Here is a 19,202-nt window from a genome sequence, read left to right on the forward strand (position 1 = left end):
TGGATTTAGTGGCTTAATTAAGAAATAGTTGTGTCTTGGGCGTAACACTTAACCAATCAGTGTCATCTTCCATTCCTTGTAAGGCCTCCTGCGTTTGCACCTTTGCGGATTGCTAATCCGACGGCAGATTTAGCTGCACCTCTTTTACAGTAAAACCCGGAACAGCTCTTTTCACTTCAGTCCGTGTTTATGTTCCAGATTTGGGAAGGGCCCAGGTTCAGTGCAGTTATTTGGATAACTCAGTAATCCTGCTTGGTGAAACAGGCCCATTAGCAGTGAGGGCCCTGTCCTATGCTGTATGCCAGCGCTGCTCAACTCCACGTCCTGCGGGCCACAGTGTCTGCAGCGCTACTCAACTCCATGTCCTGCAGTGTCTGCAGCGCTACTCAACTCCACGTCCTGCAGTATTTGCAGTGCTACTCAACTCCACGTCCTGCAGTATCTGCAGTGCTACTCAACTCCACGTCCTGCACAGTGTCTGCAGTGCTACTCAACTCCACGTCTTGCAGTGTCTGCAGCGCTACTCAACTCCACGTCCTGCAGTGTCTGCAGTGCTACTCAACTCCACGTCCTGCAGTGTCTGCAGTGCTACTCAACTCCACGTCCTGCAGTGTCTGCAGTGCTACTCAACCCCACGTCCTGCAGTGTCTGCAGCGCTACTCAACTCCACGTCCTGCAGTGTCTGCAGTGCTACTCAACTCCACGTCCTGCAGTGTCTGCAGTGCTACTCAACTCCACGTCCTGCAGTATCTGCAGTGCTACTCAACTCCACGTCCTGCACAGTGTCTGCAGTGCTACTCAACTCCACGTCCTGCAGTATCTGCAGTGCTACTCAACCCCACGTCCTGCAGTGTCTGCAGTGCTACTCAACTCCACGTCCTGCAGTGTCTGCAGTGCTACTCAACCCCACGTCCTGCAGTGTCTGCAGCGCTACTCAACTCCACGTCTTGCAGTGTCTGCAGCGCTACTCAACTCCACGTCCTGCAGTATCTGCAGCGCTACTCAACTCCACGTCCTGCAGTGTCTGCAGCGCTACTCAACTCCACGTCCTGCAGTATCTGCAGTGCTACTCAACTCCACGTCCTGCGCAGTGTCTGCAGTGCTACTCAACTCCACGTCCTGCAGTGTCTGCAGTGCTACTCAACTCCACGTCCTGCAGTGTCTGCAGCGCTACTCAACTCCACGTCCTGCAGTGTCTGCAGCGCTACTCAACTCCACGTCCTGCAGAGTCTGCATTGCTACTCAACTCCACGTCCTGCAGAGTCTGCAGCGCTACTCAACTCCACGTCCTGCAGTGTCTGTAGTGCTACTCAACTCCACGTCCTGCAGTGTCTGCAGTGCTACTCAACTCCACGTCCTGCAGTGTCTGCAGTGCTACTCAACTCCACGTCCTGCAGTGTCTGCAGTGCTACTCAACTCCACGTCCTGCAGTGTCTGCAGTGCTACTCAACTCCATGTCCTGCAGTGTCTGCCACGCTACTGAACTCCATGTCCTACAGTGTCTGCAGCGCTACTCAACTCCATGTCCTGCGGGGCACAGCATTGCAGGTATTTTCTCCTACCATAATCTATACCACCTGATTTCACTAATTATTGTACCTGCTTGGTTCAGATAAGGAGCCAATTAGTAAAATCAGGTGGTGTAGCGCACGGTTGAAGCAAACGCCTGCAGACACTGTGGCACGCAGGATGTGGAGTTGAATAGCGCTGCTGTATACATTACATTTGCTCCCCAGCCCTGCCATCTAGAGGCGAATGTGGGGAATGCATGCTAAATGAGCAGGAGCGTGTGCCCTGCTGCTCTGCCTGCATTCCTCCAGCTCTGTAGTTACAACCAATCACAAAACAGAACCAATCACAAAACAGCATCAATCACAAAACAGCATCAATCACAAAACAGAACCAATCACAAAACAGCATCTGGAGCATCTTTATTTTATGAATACAAGTCAACCAATAAATAAAGGATTAATATCTAGCAGGAGTATATAGATTTAAACATGAATACTGAGGCATAACATATAGGGCTGGTTTCACAGACACAGATTAGGCCTAGTCCCGGACTAAAATGAGTTTTGTATGGATCATTTGGTCTGTGACTAGGCTAAATCGGTGTCTTTGAGACTGGCCAGAGATAGCATATACTGTAGATACAGATGTGTAACCCACAGAGAGAATAATGGCATATAGATACCGTTGTGTACCATACTCAGATATAGCATAGAGATACAAACGTGTGACTAACATACAGAGTCAGATGGCATATAGATACTGGCGTGTAACATACAGAGTCAGATGGCATATAGATACTGGCGTGTAACATACAGAGTTAGAGACAGCATAAAGATACAGATGTGAAAAAAGATGTGAAACAGCACCTCCATCTCTTGGAGAGTGAGGAGTTGGACAAGGGTGTTTATTTACTTTATCAAAATTTACATTGTAATTTAATTTGATTTTGCATTCTCTCAATTTCTCTATCTTTCTTTGCAATTCCATGTTGTGCTTAACGCTTAAGGATTGACTTCATAGGACGTATAACTAGCTATAGATACTCACAGTGGAAGTTACTCCAGAATTACTGGCAGCCCTGACTGGCAGTGCATAAAAGCCCTGATGTGGTGGGAAAACTGTTCAGGCACAAGAGACAGTGTCATAAAGAATTATGCTGTTCCAATATCATGACGTTTACCTCTGTGAAAGAAAACTCCACTTCCCCAGAGCCCCGCCCCTCAGCCACACTGTCCAATGGAGAAAGCCCCTGAGTCACTGGACACCTTCTCATCCTGTTTGACTGACAGCTGGCTGCAGCTGTTCCTGTACAGCCCGTTGCTATTGGAGTCACTGGACCTGAGCTGGGACTCGGAAACCTGCACAGGCAAGAAGAGAGAGTGAGAGAGAGAGAGGGAAGGAGAGAGAGACAGAGAGGGAAGGAGAGAGAGGGAGAGAGAGGGAAGGAGAGAGAGTGAGAGAGGCAGAGAGAGAGGGAAGGAGAGAGAGAGAGAAAGGGAAGGAGAGAGACTGGGTAGGTCAGGGTAGCGTGGTATATAGCTGGGAGCTCTAGCTGTAGGCCCTTCAGGCAGTGATCTGTTGGTGATCTAAAGCAGTACATAATTAACATAATTGTCCACTTCAGGAATACAAAGAATGCCCTAGGAGTTCAGTTTTGTGTTCAGAATTGCAAGACCTTAATACCATTTACAATGTAATGGATCAAAAATCCCATTCCCTGACCGGGAATCGAACCCGGGCCGCGGCGGTGAGAGCGCCGAATCCTAACCACTAGACCACCAGGGACGTGCCTAATCCCCTGCTAAAAATATATAAGTATTGCACATGTACACTGGAATATCACAACAAGCCAATCAATATGTCTCAGGTGTCCTATACCATGCAGACTAACTAAATGACATCACGATGGCCAAGGGTTCATTTCTGTCACTTATTTTATCCTTCTCTGTCTCCTGACCCGATTATTGAGTCCAGCATCCTCAAGGAAGTCCCAATCTGTTAAAGGTTCCTTCTAGGAGCTAGAAGGCTCGTGAAGGTTCCTTGAGCAAGGTAACATGAGCGCATCCATCTCCTCATCTGCAATGCATCTCCCACATCTGTAGCTGATGTTTGAAGGAGCGAGGACATTGCCTAATTCACATATTCTCCATTTCAATCTGTTAAACGGTCCTTCATGGAGATGTATAGGAGGCAATGTATGAATAATCAGCCTGTGGATCCACCTCTTCCCATCTGCCACATCTGTAACTGTTGTGGCTTCCAACTGTTGTACGAAGGAACAAGGACATTCCATTTGCCTAATTCATGTTTTCTCAGTTCTCTGTCCTTGCTTCCTTTCCTTGCCAACTCCAATGGGTGGAGCTAGGAACAAGGAAATGAGGCAAGGAAAGGAAATGAGGTAAAAATAAACAATTGGAAGGAAAATTGATTAAAGCCCTCCTTGCCCAGGTGGTAGTGCAGTGTGACAAACATACAGGAGCTCTACCTGTGAAGATACCTTCAAGTGGGTGATGCTGAGTAAAGTGATTTAATTGTTACCCTTTGATAGCTCAGTTGGTAGAGTGGAGGACTGTAGATAAAATAACTAATCCTTAGGTCGCTGGTTTGAATCCGGCTCGAAGGAGTGATGTTTTCATTCTTTCCTAGTCCATACAAACTAAATAAAATATTATTTGATCAAACTGAACAGTGGCATCACCATGACCAGGGGCTCATTCCTGTCAAGTAGTTTATCTTTCCCTCTCTCCTTCCTTTCCCGACCCGAAAACCAATAGAGGTCCGTCAACCTCAAGGAAGTTCCAATCTGTTAAAGGTTCCTTCTAGGAGCTAGGAGCTAGAAGGTTCATGAAGGTTTCTTGAGGAAGGAAACATGAGTGCATCCTTTGCTGAAGATTTTTTGGACAGCGTGACATATAAATGATCGATCAGAAGATCAATATCTCCCACATCTATAACTGACATTTGAAGGAGCAAGGGCATTCCATTAGCCTAATTCACATTTTCTCCATTCCCCCGTCTTCACCCCCTTTTCTGGCTTCCTCTCCTCGCCTGCCCTGGTGAAAGGAAAGGAAGAAGGATGTGAAAAATAAACTATTGGAATGAGCCCCAGGACTCAAACTGTGGCATGGTCCTCAATATTATCCAGAAAGGCCAGCGTGGGTTTGAGTCAGTCAGTCACAGAGACCAGAAGACCTCCAGTCTCACCCAGTTTGGTCATAGTGAATGTACACCAATGGGGTTACAGCGCCCTGGCAGCTCAGGGTCCCATTGGCTGAAAGGCAGGGGGTGTCACACACAGTTGAATCTGATTGGTTATTTCTGTACCTCTTCAAACTTCTTGGCCTTGTATTGTTCTGCCCCCTTCAGGAAATTTAGAAGGATGATGTCACAAAGAACTGTGCCCTGCAACCAATTACAGAGAAGAGTATAGATTTAATTTAAAATGTCAATTACTGGAACACTGACTGCACTAAATAGACCAAGCACATTAAACGGCATTACTGTAAGAACAGCAGCTGATTTTTATTATTAATGTCAGCGTTGAGTCTCACCACTCCGACTGAAGTGAAGGCGGCCACCATGTTGATGAGAGTTGGGATCATGTTGAACTTTCCAGCCTGGGAAGGAACAGTTGCACATCTAAAAGTGTTTCACCTCTTTTCTGTCCAAAACATACTCACCATTCACTGCTGTCCTGCAACACATGCCTTTTTTCACAACAGCATGTGAACAGTCTATATAATATGTGACTATGGGCTGTAGTTTCATATTTAGGTATTTTACTTTTACCTTGATCATTTGATTCTTTAAGTACATTATATTAATGGCATTTGGCAGACACTCTTATCCAGAGCAACATACAGTTAATTAGACTAAGCAGGAGACAATCCTCCGCTGGAGCAATGCAGGTTTAAGGGCCTTGCTCAAGGGCCCAACAGCTGTGCAGATCTTATAGTGGCTACACCAGGATTAGAACCACTGACCTTGTAGGTCCCAGTCATACACCTTAACCACTACGCTACAGGCCACCAAAAGTGTTTGCTTATCAACACATTTAAGCAATTGCAGGGCTCATAAAAAACAGCATAGTTTCAAAACAGATTCATCTTGGAAATTGCTTGACCAGCATGTTGAATTTACCAGCATGTTAAAAAAAAGACATGCAGACAGATAGCAAGTGTTTATGGTAGATGTAGTTCCTTTTGAATACTCACATTGCCATTGACCAGGACATCAAACCTGATGGCATAAGCCTTCAGCAGCGTGCGATACTCTGTCCCGTTCTCCATCTTGTAGTACTTGGCATACCTTACAGCAGAAAATGAGTGCTGTGATTGGCTGATGCGCTGTGCAAGTATGAGTGCCGTGATTGGCCGATGTGCAGTTTGAGTGCCGTGATTGGCCGCTGTGCAGTATGAGTGCCGTGATTGGCCGATGTGGAGTATGAGTGCCGTGATTGGCCGCTGTGCAGTATGAGTGCCGTGATTGGCCGATGTGCAATATGAGTGCTGTGATTGGCTGGTGTTTATCACCTGAAGTTGTATCCTGGAGACACGTTGTTTTTCTGGGAGACAGCGTCCAGGCGTGTGAAAGAGTAGTTAGGGTTACAGCTGTCTTCTGATTGGTCCAAATCGCACACCCATCCAATTTTTATTCCAATCACACCTCCCTGAGTGAAACAGTGAATTATTCTAGTTTTAATAAGTATGCATCATTATATCAGTTATTCTTAGTTATTCTAACTACTAACTCTAAATTCTAACTAACAATTTTAATCTACTATTTTCATTCTTTTGTAAACTTTATTTCTTCTATGAATTTGGCATAGTCAATTCCCTCCATAATTTGAAATGAGCAAATTTACAGCCATGTTTGTGCACCCATGTCCTGCAGTCAAGAGGGTAGACGCCAGTGGTGCTCCTCAGAAACCCTTGGTGGCACCAGCCTGATTCACACACCAAGACTTTCTGAACCTGGGCGTGCCACCACTGCCACAGGCTGAGAATCACAGGAAGCTGTGGCATTACAGGGGCTATTGTTGTGCTATATTTAAACTCTGGAAATGTAAACAAACATTTTTTGAAGAAAGGAAGTCTGAAATAAAGTGAATAGAGAGACAGAAATTTGGGAGGTGTAGGTGTACGGAGGTAAAGAGTTATCTGGGTTGGTTGAAAGAAGGCTTACCTTGTGGGCAAGGCTGGAGAAGTCCTGGTGGGCAAATTTGACCACATCCCCGACCCTGAATATGGGGCAGTAGGTGTCGTCTACCAGGTTAAATTTACAGTTCTTTATGTAATCGGCTGTGATGGTGGGCAGGAAGTTACCCCTGGGGGGAGAGAGACTGTCTCTGTAGCTCCATAAACATTTTACTGTTGGGGGGGGGCTCAGAGGAAAACTATAAAACAGGGCTGACAGACAGAGCCTCCTGCACTGGAAAAAAAAATCTTCAATTTTACTTGATGAGACTTCTTAAAATAGGACAGATTTGGTTAAGACAAGCTAAACAATATTACACAAACAGTACTTTTTTTGGAAGATTTGGTATCTCTACGTTGTCTTATTTACTTCATTTTTTTAAAGTGCCACAAACTAGGTGGTGACATTATCCAAAAGTATGGCCCCTAGTAGGAAGTGACATAAAAGAAACAAGATGGCTACCGAGAAGGGAGATGTGAAATGGAAGTAGAGCATTGAACTGCATATGGGGTAGAGAGAGGGCTGGTTGTAGGAGAGCGCACATGGAAATTGAAGCTTTTAATATTTATTTTATTATTAAGATTTCTTGGTTTGTTGCACTGTATATTATTTACAACGGTGGTTTCCTTAGTACACTATATATGGCTCATGGATTGTTTCCTTTACATTCCATTCATATTTTATGCCTATACTGTCAGATGATGTGCACTACAAATTATGCTGTCACATTTCAAACTTAAAGTGTCATTATGTGGCATGCATTTTTACATAAACCTATTCCCTTCATTGGAGAAATCTTAGCAAATATGAAAATATCTTCATAACTGATTGTTTTTGATGTTGTTATTGATTATGATGAGAGGTAATCAATAGGTGGTAAATACCAAGCGCTGAAAATGTCAGACTCACTTGGTGAAGTTAAAGAGAGGGAAGCGTATGCTATTCTTGATGAAGATGGTGAAGTTCTCCACCTCCATCATGGGATCTCTATGAGAGAGAGTTAAAGCAGCACATTATTGCAGCACTGAGAGAGTTAAAGCAGCACATTAGTTGACAGAGCCTCACGTCTTTATGTCGTCGATCTCAGCTGGACACCAGCCCTTCATCTCACAGGTCCTTAAGGAGCTGTTGAAAGTGACACACCTGCCAGTGAGCACACCTGTGGAATGGAGAGAGTTCCTCACTGCACTGTGCAGGTACGGGAGTAGGTAGCATTCACCATCCTATAGAAACCATTCATACAAGAGACACAGGTGTAGATTGAGACTGTTGGCAAGTTATTGAAGTTATTTCTGCACTTTTGGGCCTGCAGTCCCAGGGGTCACCCTCTCTGATAAGAAAGTCAAATCTGTGTGATTGGGGGATGAACTTTTGGGGTGACATGGCTCAGACAGTAAGAGCAGTCGTCTGGCAGTCGGAGGGTTGCCGGGTCGATCCCCTGCCCCGGCTGTGTTGAAGTGTCCCTGAGCAAGACACCTAACCCCCAAATGCTCCTGACGAGCTGGTTGGTCCCTTGCATGGCAGCCAACTGCTGTCGGTGTGTGAGTGTATGTATGTATGTATGAATGGGTGAATGAGAAGCATCAATTGTACAGCGCTTTGGATAAAGGCACTATATAAAATGCCAACCAACCCAGCTCAAAGCCACAGAAAAGGGCTGGAGGAGAACCGCACTGTGCTAGAGGAATGTTGTCAGTCCTGGGCCCTAACATTCCAATCCCCTTTTCCACCAGGAACGAAGCACTAGAACACAGTGCACAAAACTCAAAATGAAACTACTAACCCACCTAAAATATGGCTAAAACTGTTTGTCCAGCTGATTTCCTGCAGCAGAAATATGTTGGTTTCACTCTGAGAGCAAGATAGAGTATAAACCCTGCATGATGAGCTCTGTTAAAAAAAGATGTTGTATGAGGCGTGTGTGTGTGTGCGTGTGTGTGTATGTGTTGAGAGAGGGAGAGGCAAAAGAACGAGGAAAAGAACAAGAGCTCACCATTCCCTCCTGCCTTGCCTGTGTATTCCACACAGTCCTGATCGATGTTGCATCTGTACTTAGTCTCAGTCTGAGGAGGAGGCAGGACACAAGAGTAACACACATTCAACAGCCCAGTCTGCTGACCAGAGGAACAGATAATACATTACCATCAATATCAACACAAAAGATCAGAAAACAGGTAGATGAAGTACTCTGTTGTGGAGAAAGTAGACACAGGTAGACTCAGGTAGACTCACCTCGGGACACCAGCTCTGTACCTGGTTCTCCGTGGTGATGAGTTTAGTGATGATGCAGAACACAGAGGAGCCCTGATGGACAAACCGTCATTAATGACCGGCGCAGCTAATGAGCCACACGGTTAATTAACAACACACCCCGATTAAGGACCCGCACAGTTAATAACCTGCTACTTAATGACGGACACAGTTCATTAACAACAAGTACCATTAATTCTAGATACTGAGGTTTGATGTTCCGAATGTACTTCCATTTGAATGTGTTAATTTTCCAAAGCTAAAGACCAACAACTGTGTCCCTTTTCATAATGCTACAATCCTGGGGATAGCATGGTGACGTGAGTGTAACAGTCAGGCACTGTTACAGTGTAAATATAGGGCAGTGTTAATGTTGGTGTAAATATAGGGCAGTGTTAATGTTACAGTGTAAATATAGGGCAGTGTTAATGTTGGTGTAAATATAGGGCAGTGTTAATGTTACAGTGTGAATATAGGGCAGTGTTAATGTTACAGTGTGAATATAGGGCAGTATTAATGTTACAGTGTAAATATAGGGCAGTGTTAATGTTGGTGTAAATATAGGGCAGTATTAATGTTACAGTGTAAATATAGGGCAGTGTTAATGTTGGTGTAAATATAGGGCAGTGTTAATGTTACAGTGTGAATATAGGGCAGTGTTAATGTTACAGTGTGAATATAGGGCAGTGTTAATGTTACAGTGTAAATATAGGGCAGTGTTAATGTTACAGTGTGAATATAGGGCAGTGTTAATGTTACAGTGTAAATATAGGGCAGTGTTAATGTTACAGTGTAAATATAGGGCAGTGTTAATGTTACAGTGTGAATATAGGGCAGTGTTAATGTTACAGTGTAAATATAGGGCAGTGTTAATGTTACAGTGTGAATATAGGGCAGTGTTAATGTTACAGTGTACATATAGGGCAGTGTTAATGTTACAGTGTAAATATAGGGCAGTGTTAATGTCACAGTGTAAATATAGGGCAGTGTTAATGTTGCAGTGTGAATACAGGGCAGTGTTAATGTTACAGTGCACATATAGGGCAGTATTAATGTTACAGTGTAAATATAGGGCAGTGTTAATGTTAGTGTAAATAGGACAGTGTTAATGTTGGTGTAAATAGGATAGTGTTAGTGTCACAGTGTTTATATTACTGGTATTTCAGAGTAAATGTAGGCTGGGGTTGATGTTGGCGTTGCTGACCTGTGTAGGGGTGACGTAGTCTGCCACATCCATCAGTCTGTTGCTATAGACGCCGAAGCCCTTGACCTTGGTCATTACAGAGGACTCTATGGCTGTATCTCGCACCTGGTATGCCTTCTCATGCAAGAACACCCAACTGCAGGGAGGAGGGAGGGGTGGGGGGGGGGAGGGGGGAGAGGGTGAGGGAGGAGAGGAGGAGGGTATGTGTGCATCTGTCATTTCAGGATTTTTAGGTGAGTTGCATGAACTTTAAACAACACACACAAACATGCATACACACAAATGTACACACACACAGAAATTTCAGTGAAATGCTTCCGGGGGAGAAAAAACATCACTTGTATCTATTCAATGTTGGTTAATTTAACTATTAGTTTTGAAAAACACATTATGCTCTTTATCCTTGTAGTCATGTTTTTATGTACCACCTGGCCCTGTGGCTGTCATATCAACACTGAAAAGATACAAGCAACATTTTGTTCCCCTGGAGGCATTTCACTTTGGTTCAGAAAATCGGAGGTCTGCTACCGCATCAGGTATGATTAAATAAAAAGAGACTGAAAGAAATCCACTGCATGCCCGAGATAGTTGTTACTGCGCTTACAAAAAAAGAATGTTATATCGCAATGGCCCTAATGCGCACACACACACACACACACACACACACACTGACAGACACACACGCACACTGACACACAGGCACACACACACACTGACATACACACATTCACACTGACACACACTCTCACACTGACACACAAGCACATGCACACACTGACATACACACATTCACACTGACACACACTCTCACACTGACACACAGGCACACACACAAACTGACATACACACATTCACACTGACACACACTGACACACAGGCACACACACAAACTGACATACACACATTCACACTGACACACACTCTCACACTGACACACACGCACACACACACTGACATACACACATTCACACTGACACACACTGACATACACACGTTCACACTGACACACACACTGACACACACACACACTCACACACGCACACACTCACACACACAGGCACACACACACTGACATACACACGTTCACACTGACACACACACACTGACACACACACACACTCACACACACTGACAGACACACACACTCACACACACACTGACAGACACACACACAGGCACACACACACACACACACACACACAGCAGTACTGACCCTATAAAGTAGATAAGGATGAGAAGCTGAACGACTCTGTTGATGATGCCGATGGTCCAGCTCTTCACCACCACAGACTTGGTCGTCCCGTACGTGAAGAAGTCCGTGATACAGCCCATCATCCTGACTGAGCACAGGAGTTACACCCAGCGACCTGTGTGTGTGTGTGTGTGTGTGTGTGAGTGTGTGTGTTGGGCTCTTCTGTTCTTCTGGGCTTGTTTAAATACTTTGCAGTCAGATATTAGTTAGATAGTCATCTCCAGTTGTGACCTGGTCTTTAAACCTCCAGAAAATAGTCAAACTCTACGCTTGTCTCATTCTTGATAAAAGTAACATTTGAAATTACACTCTCACTCTAAATTCCTCTTTCTGTATCAAGTTGATTTGCTAAATGCTGAGAAAAAAATCTCAGCCTCCTCCCCTCCCTCCTCTATCCCCTCCCTCTTCCTTCATCCAGGGCGTTCCTCCTCCTTCCTATCATCCCTCCCTCCTTCTCTCTCTCAGGGAGAACACCGTTAGCCACGTTAGCCAAGGGCAGATGAGGAGTATGAACAAAGGGGACCTGCCTTCTCCGACCTTTACACTGCTTTATAACATCACACCCAATTCCAAACTTTACACTGCTTTATGACATCACACTCCATTCCAGCCTTTACACTGCTTTATGACATCACACCCCATTCAAACCTTTACACTGCTTTATGACATCACACTCCATTCCAGCCTTTACACTGCTTTATGACATCACACCCCATTCAAACCTTTACACTGCTTTATGACATCACACTCCATTCCAGCCTTTACACTGCTTTATGACATCACACCCCATTCCAATCTTTTACACTGCTTTATGACATCACACCCCATTCCACACATTTTACACTGCTTTATGACATCACACCCCATTCCATAATTCTACGCTTTCTGCGTGAAACTTGGGAATCCATTAAACTAGGAAACTGTGAATGGATTTGTTCATGGAGGTGTTCATGTTCTGAATTTGGAAGGTGGACAAACTGTCAAGTCTAGTGGGAGAGGGCTGTGTTTCTGCTGGTCCAAAACATATCACATGCATCCGATACAAACAAACCACATAATTATCAGCTGACTGACCGATATGTGTGTGTACAGTGTGGGGTGTGTGTGTTTGTACAGTGTGTGTGTATACAGTGCGTATAGTTTATGTGTGTGTATACAGTGTGTATAGTATGTGTGTGTGTGAGTGTGTGTGTGTATAGTGTGTGTGTGTGTGTATAGTGTGTGTGTGTGTGTACAGTGTGTATAGTGGGTGTGTGTACAGTGTGTATAGTGTGTGTGTGTATGTGTGTGTGTGTGTGTGTACAGTGTGTATAGTGGGTGTGTGTACAGTGTTTATAGTGTGTGTGTGTGTGTGTGTACAGTGTGGGTGTGTGTATAGTGTGTGTGTGTGGGTGTACAGTGTGTATAGTGTGTGTGTGTGTGTACAGTGTGTGTGTAGTGTGGGTGTGTGTGTATGTACAGTGTGGGTGTGTGTATAGTGTGTGTGTGGGTGTACAGTGTGTATAGTGTGTGGGTGTACAGTGTGTATAGTGTGTGTGTGTGTGTGTGTGTAAAGTGTGTGTGTAGTGTGGGTGTGTGTGTGTGTACAGTGTGTATAGTGTGTGTGTGTGTGTGTGTGTGTGTGTGTGTACAGTGTGTGTGACCTGGGACAGTCAGAGGGGGTCAGTGAACAGGGGCCCAGCAGAGCCGTGCTGCGGCTCAGATGAGATTAGAGTGAAAGAGGAGACTGAGTGCTCAGAGGAGATGGAAGGGCAACCGGAGATGGCCTTTCCTTGCTGCTGCACAAATTAAACCTTTTCAGGCAGGAATGTGATTATCACAGAGTGGCTGTGAAGAGAGAGGAGACAGAGCCAGGACGAATGGGGAGAGTATGCAAAGATGTGATAAATACTGAAAAATAAGGAAGGAGTATGAAAGAAATGGGATAAATACTGGAAAGTAAGCAGTCAGGAAGGTACAGACACGTGGGTCTAACAGGATAGGATAATCTAACAGGAGTTAGCCTGATGTAAGGGGTCAGACCCCCGGCATTACTACACAGCCACTCAAAATGACCCTTCTAATACAAACACACATACATGTGCACACACACACAGGCTTACACTCACAGAAAGCACCTTAGAAACCAGGTCCCAAATGTAACCCCACAGTCTGAGGTATAAGCACTACAGTACTGAACAATGTTCTGCAGAAGAAGAAGAGTGTGTGTAGTGTGTGAGAGATTGGGGGAAAGAAAGAACTGTGTTGAACAGTGCGAGACAGGAGCATTACATTTTACAGGAGAAAAATATTTTAATGGGTGTCTGAAGTGGACAAATATTTCTTGAACAAAGAGCTGGGAATAGCCTGAGTGAAATTTTTCTGTGATTGAGGATAATTGTCCTGTGAAAGAAAATTATCCTGTGTGACAATTAAGTACCATTAAGGATATCATAGCTCTGTTCCAACACGACAGAGCTTCACATGACTAGGCGGCTATAAATGTTGTGACATTCTGCTACACCTTATCTCACTTCACTGTGAAATCAGAAAAGCAGGAAAATGTGAGTCAGTGTGTACAGTTATACACCATCATCTGCAGCTGCACTGCCCAGGGGATCAGAGAACAAAAGGGAAAAGATTGAAAAAGAGTGTTGATATCAATTATTAAGTACATTTGTATGAGCTACCTGTTGTAATTCAACAGCGGTGATTATTATTATGAATTGTACAGCTGTGACAATGGGTGCACTGTAGCAGAAATCCATCTCATCAGTAATGTATTCTCCAGGTTTTTATGATGGTATGGGGGAGGGGGGGTTTAAGACAGAAAGGAGCTTTGGCGATGGATAAAGGTGGACTGAACTTCAGCTCTCACTCCTCTACAGTGTCCTTCACTGCCTCCCCAGGGCAGAATGATTCAGAGAGAGAGGGAGAGATGGGGTCTGATTGGTCATTGCACCTGGCCTATCACAATATGACGTGATATCCTGACTGCCCACTGTGCAGTGTCTCGTCTCATTACATTACATTATGTGGCATTTAGCAGGTGCTCTTATCCAGAGCGACGTACAACAAAGTGCAAATCAATCACAAGAACAAGTGCAAAAGTAGACCTGAGAGGACAGTACAGTTCCGAGTCCTAGTGTAAATAGACAGAAATTCAGAACCCTTGAAGAGTACAATCAACTTTCAAACTAGCATACCACTGTTGGCAGCCAATAAAAACAACAATACCTATACAAGTAACGATATCTATACATAAGTGCCATTACGGTCTAAGGCTAATCACAGTGATTGTGAGTTGGGGAGGGAAAGGTGTAGCCTGAAGAGATGGGTCTTCAGTCTGCGCTTGAAGGAGGTCAGAGACTCTGCCGTTCTGACATTCACCGGGAGGTCATTCCACCACCGTGGGACCAGGACAGACAGCAGTCGTGAGCGTGAAGTGCAGGTGTGGCGAGGGGGAGGCGCCAGACGGCACGAAGTGGCAGAACGGAGGGGTCTTATTGGTGTATAGGTCTTGATAAGGGATTGAATATACACAGGGGCTGATCCTTTAACTGCCTGGTATGCGAGCACCAAAGTTTTAAATTTGATGCGAGCCATAACAGGCAGCCAGTGGAGGTTGCTGAGCAGGGGGGTGACATGTGAATGTCTGGGAACATTGAATACCAGACGGGCTGCAGCATTCTGGATGAGTTGTAGGGGTCTGATGGCAGATGCTGGAAGGCCAGCCAGCAGAGAATTGCAATAGTCCAGGCGGGACAGGACCATTGCTTGAACAAGGAGCTGAGTGGAGTAGGTGGTGAGAAAGGGTTGGATTCTCCGGATGTTGTACAGGAAGAACCTGCACGCCCGGGTCACCGTAGCGATGTTCTTGGAGAAGGATAGCCTGTTGTCCATCACCACTCCTAGGGGATGAGGTCACTGTGGTATCCCCTAGTGAGATGGAGAAATCAGAGAAGGGAGAGGTTAAAGCAGGGATGAAGATCACCTCCGTCTTATCTGGGTTGAGCTTTAGATGGTGGTTGCCCATCCAGCTCTGGATGTCTCTCAGGCAGGCGGAGATACGGGTAGAGACCTGTGTGTCTGATGGGGGGAAGGAGAGAAAGAGTTGGGTGTCATCGGCATTACAATGATAGGAGATGCCATGAGCAGAGATAACGGGGCCAAGGGATCTCGTGTAGATGGAGAAGAGGAGGGGTCCGAGGACTGAGCCCTGGGGGACTCCTGTAACAAGGGGGCGAGGGGTTGACACTCCTCCAGCCCAGGACACCTGGGAGGACCGGCCAGAGAGATAAGATTGGATCCACTCTAAGGCTGTGCCACAGATCCCTGTAGATGCCAGGGAGGCTAAGAGGATGGAGTGGTTGACCGTGTCGAACGCCGCAGAGAGGTCAAGAAGGATCAGGACAGAGGAGAGAGAGGTTGCTCGTGCAGCCTGAAGGGACTCGTTGACAGAGAGGAGTGCAGTCTCCGTTGAGTGGCCAGGTCTGAAGCCGGACTGGTGGGGGTCCAGCAGGTTATTCTGAGAGAGGAAGGAAGAGAGTTGGTTGGAGGCGGCTTGTTCAATGGATTTGGATAGAAAAGGAAGGAGAGATACCGGACGGTAGTTTTGAATGCAGGAGGGGTCAAGAGTGGGTTTCTTTAGGAGCGGGGTGATGTAGGCCCTCTTGAATGATGAGGGAAAGCAGCCAGAGGACAGAGAGGAGTTAACAAGGGAGGTGACAAACGGGAGGATGTCAGGCGTGATTGCCTGAAAGAGGTTGACGAGGGTTAGAAGTGGAGTTCTGGATTTTTGTTTGGTAGTAATTTCTTTTGGCAGTGGTGATAGCGGAGGAGAATTCCGCCAGGAGAGACTGGTAGGAAGACAGGTCCGACGGGTCTTTTGATTTCCTCCACTTCCTCTCAGCTACACGTAGGCTTGGCCTGGAGGAACATAGAAGGTCAGAAACCCATGGGCTGGGAGGGGAGGATCGAGTATCTAACTGATTCTGATCACCTGATCAGAATAACAGAACCGAGCGAAACTGCCGGAGGCTGGTGAAAAACACACGAGATTTGCTAACTAATGACAGAAAATGCAAAACACCTGGTCTAATTAACGCAGTAATTTGACAACAAATCTACAACTGCTGATAGACTAACAAGGTTTCCTTATAACCTACTGCTCACACGCAAGAAACACAGAAACAATACTTAAGTTCCCTGGAGGTCTTCGAATACACACGGCTAGTGGAAAAAATGCACTTTTCTCTCTCGTACAAACCTCACATATTTCTCAGGCAACACCCTGTACATAAATAATCATAACAATAATAGTAATATTCTCTGAAGTTCAATACGAGCATAGCAAAGGTCATACAAACAACTACAAAAAATGATGGATAAGATGGGGGCGGCCTGTGCGTAGTGGTTAAGGTAAATGACTGGGACACACATCGTCGGTGGTTCTAATCCCGGTGTAGCCACAATAAGATCTGCACAGCCGTTGGGCCCTTGAGCAAGGCCCTTAACCCTGCATTGCTCCAGGGCAGGAGTATCTCCTGATTAGTCTAATCAACTGTAAGTCGCTCTGGATAATGCCAATAATGTAATGTAAAAGATACAATTCACATAGAATCAGTTATGAACAGCCGTGAATATCACATGAGTTCACAGGGTAAACAGGCCAAGTCAGTAGGTAATAAGGTACACAACTACAGTATCAAGTGCAAATGTGACAGTCCTAGATTAAAATACAAAGTAAAACAAGAGGGCTAGAAGCCTGACACAGGTGATACACAAGTGGTAATAGATTAGGGCACTCCCACAGAGGGGTAGAGTTACAGCATAGCTATAGCTCTGCAGTGTGAAGCAGAACGTTTGGGAAAGGGGAAGGAGGGATGAAGGTCGTACAGAGAGAGAAAAAAGGAGAGAAGTGGGTTAAGGGACTGCTGGGTTTGTGGGAAGAGAAGGAGGAATAAGCTCAGATTGAGTTGGAAATTGAGTTTATATAATAGACGCATGAATATAATGACTGTCCGTACTGATACTCTATGCACTGTTAACATGATTTCTGACATCAGTGCAGTGTACATATTACATTTGACTCCTATCTGATTGCATCTAATCTAATTTGGCAAAGAGGCTCTCACACATTGCATCTGAGGTCCTGCTCTACTGTGCCAGCGACAGTCTAGTACTTCTGTGGTCGACTCACAAGACATTACCAGGTCATTCATTATTTTATTTTTGAGAACAGGAAAATAGTAAGGCAAACTCATTACCCCTATATTGTATAGTAATGTAATAATTCCATTCCATTTCCCCCTTCCAGGCACCAATAGCATCAGCGTTGGCTGTAGAGCATTTGAGACTGTGGTAGTAGTGGAATGTTGGTACTAGAGACTGCCACAAACACAATCACACACAGAGAGATAAAGGATGTGTGTCTCTCTGGCCTTGTGGTCAGGGAACAACACAGAGAAGGGATTCAGCAGATGGTTTAGGGAATGTTCTAGAGGAGTAGGGTGTTGTAGGGAATGTTCCAGAGGAGTAGGGTGTTGTAGGGTGTTGTTGGGAATGTTCTAGAGGAGTAGGGTGTTGTAGGGTGTTGTTGGGAATGTTCTAGAGGAGTAGGATGGCGTTTGAGATGTCACACTGGTGTCGGGTGATGGTGTAGGAGATCTTGTAGCGTAAGATTTTCCTGTACAGGTGCTGTCAGGTCAGACATTAGGAAGTATTATTTCACACAGGGAGTGGCCACTGTATGGAAGAGCTTGCCAGGACATGTTGTGGAGGAAGAAACGCTGGGGGTTTTCAAGACCAGGCTTGATACTGTTAGATACCATCTAGCTTTTAGGGAGCAGTAGGTAGACTTGTGAGCATTGCTGGGCTGAATGGCCTGTTCTCATCAGTGTGTTCTGTTATGATATGATATCAAATCTTCCGGAGGAGCAACCATGTTCCCACATATCACAGGTGCTGTGTGGGGTGGGGCTACAGTATTGTGGTTTCCGCTGCTCAGGGTGTAGGAAAAATTCACAGAATAAGATGTTCTGGCCCCGTTTTAAGACAATCAATCACCCGTTTCAAGACAATGAATCACAAGTCAAAATCAGACTAAACCGTCAAATTGCTAGAGTTGAGCAAGCTGGTTCCTCCAAAACTCTTAAAGCTTCATGCCAAAAGTATACCAATATGTATGTGGCCTATAATCAATATATATCACGTTTGCTGCCTATTACTCAATATGCAAGTCAATGGACCTATGTCATTTATTACAGATGAGCTTATAACGCAATAATAATCAAATGTTAAAGTATGATTGAGTATGCCTATGTGGGCTAGCTTGGTCAAGGACAGTTTGAACAGCTGTATGCCTGTACAATGTGATAAGAACATTTATTTTAAAAATATGTTATGATACAAAATGTCAATTATTTTGGACAAGAGAACATTTAAGAACAGCTGACAAAACAAACGTCATGTTTAAAGAAAACATTTATTTTTAGAGAATAGCATACAAAGCAAAATTATAATTTGGGCGATTGCCACAATGATGAATCATTGTGTTGTGTCAGAGATCAGCTGGTATTTTTTAGGAGGAGTTATGTTGAAAGAAGTGTATAAAATGTGTGTGAAACCAACAATCGAGGTTCAATTCTGCAGAATTGATCCGGCTTTGTGCACTTGTGCTAATTTTCCTGAAGAGCTTGCTGCTGTGGTGTCTTTTCCCTCGTGAAGTTGTTTTTCAACAAATTAGAGATTGGACTTAGAATTTCCTAGACACGACATTGGTGGTGAAACTTGAATGATAATTTTTTT

The 19,202-nt window shown here is 44.9% G+C and overlaps 1 protein-coding gene and 2 non-coding genes across 4 annotated transcripts; 1 reads left to right on the forward strand and 2 right to left on the reverse strand.

Annotated features, from left to right (window-relative positions):
• Window positions 1–2,732: 2,732 nt before the first annotated feature.
• On the reverse strand, window positions 2,733–11,497 carry LOC133131266 (P2X purinoceptor 3-like). Of its 2 annotated transcripts, none has more exons than XM_061246547.1 (12): window positions 11,376–11,497; window positions 10,163–10,298; window positions 8,941–9,012; window positions 8,702–8,771; window positions 7,774–7,867; window positions 7,618–7,695; window positions 6,697–6,838; window positions 6,045–6,181; window positions 5,727–5,820; window positions 5,064–5,129; window positions 4,837–4,914; window positions 2,733–2,870 (listed from the first exon to the last, which is right to left on the reverse strand). In XM_061246547.1, the coding sequence occupies exons 1-12, from the start codon at window positions 11,495–11,497 to the stop codon at window positions 2,733–2,735; spliced, it is 1,227 nt and encodes a 408-aa protein (XP_061102531.1). The 2 variants fall into 2 exon arrangements, with proteins under 2 accessions (XP_061102531.1, XP_061102533.1); XM_061246549.1 differs by having other exon boundaries at window positions 2,733–2,877; window positions 4,832–4,914.
• trnae-cuc (transfer RNA glutamic acid (anticodon CUC)) lies at window positions 3,226–3,297 on the reverse strand. The gene has a single exon. It is a non-coding gene; the product is annotated as a tRNA-Glu (tRNA).
• Window positions 4,051–4,135, forward strand: trnay-gua (transfer RNA tyrosine (anticodon GUA)). The gene is given in 2 exon segments: window positions 4,051–4,087; window positions 4,100–4,135. It is a non-coding gene; the product is annotated as a tRNA-Tyr (tRNA).
• Window positions 11,498–19,202: the final 7,705 nt, after the last annotated feature.

The sequence above is a fragment of the Conger conger genome, chromosome 6 (genome assembly GCF_963514075.1).
Source record: "Conger conger chromosome 6, fConCon1.1, whole genome shotgun sequence".
In the NCBI taxonomy this organism is placed as follows: Eukaryota; Metazoa; Chordata; class Actinopteri; order Anguilliformes; family Congridae; genus Conger; species Conger conger.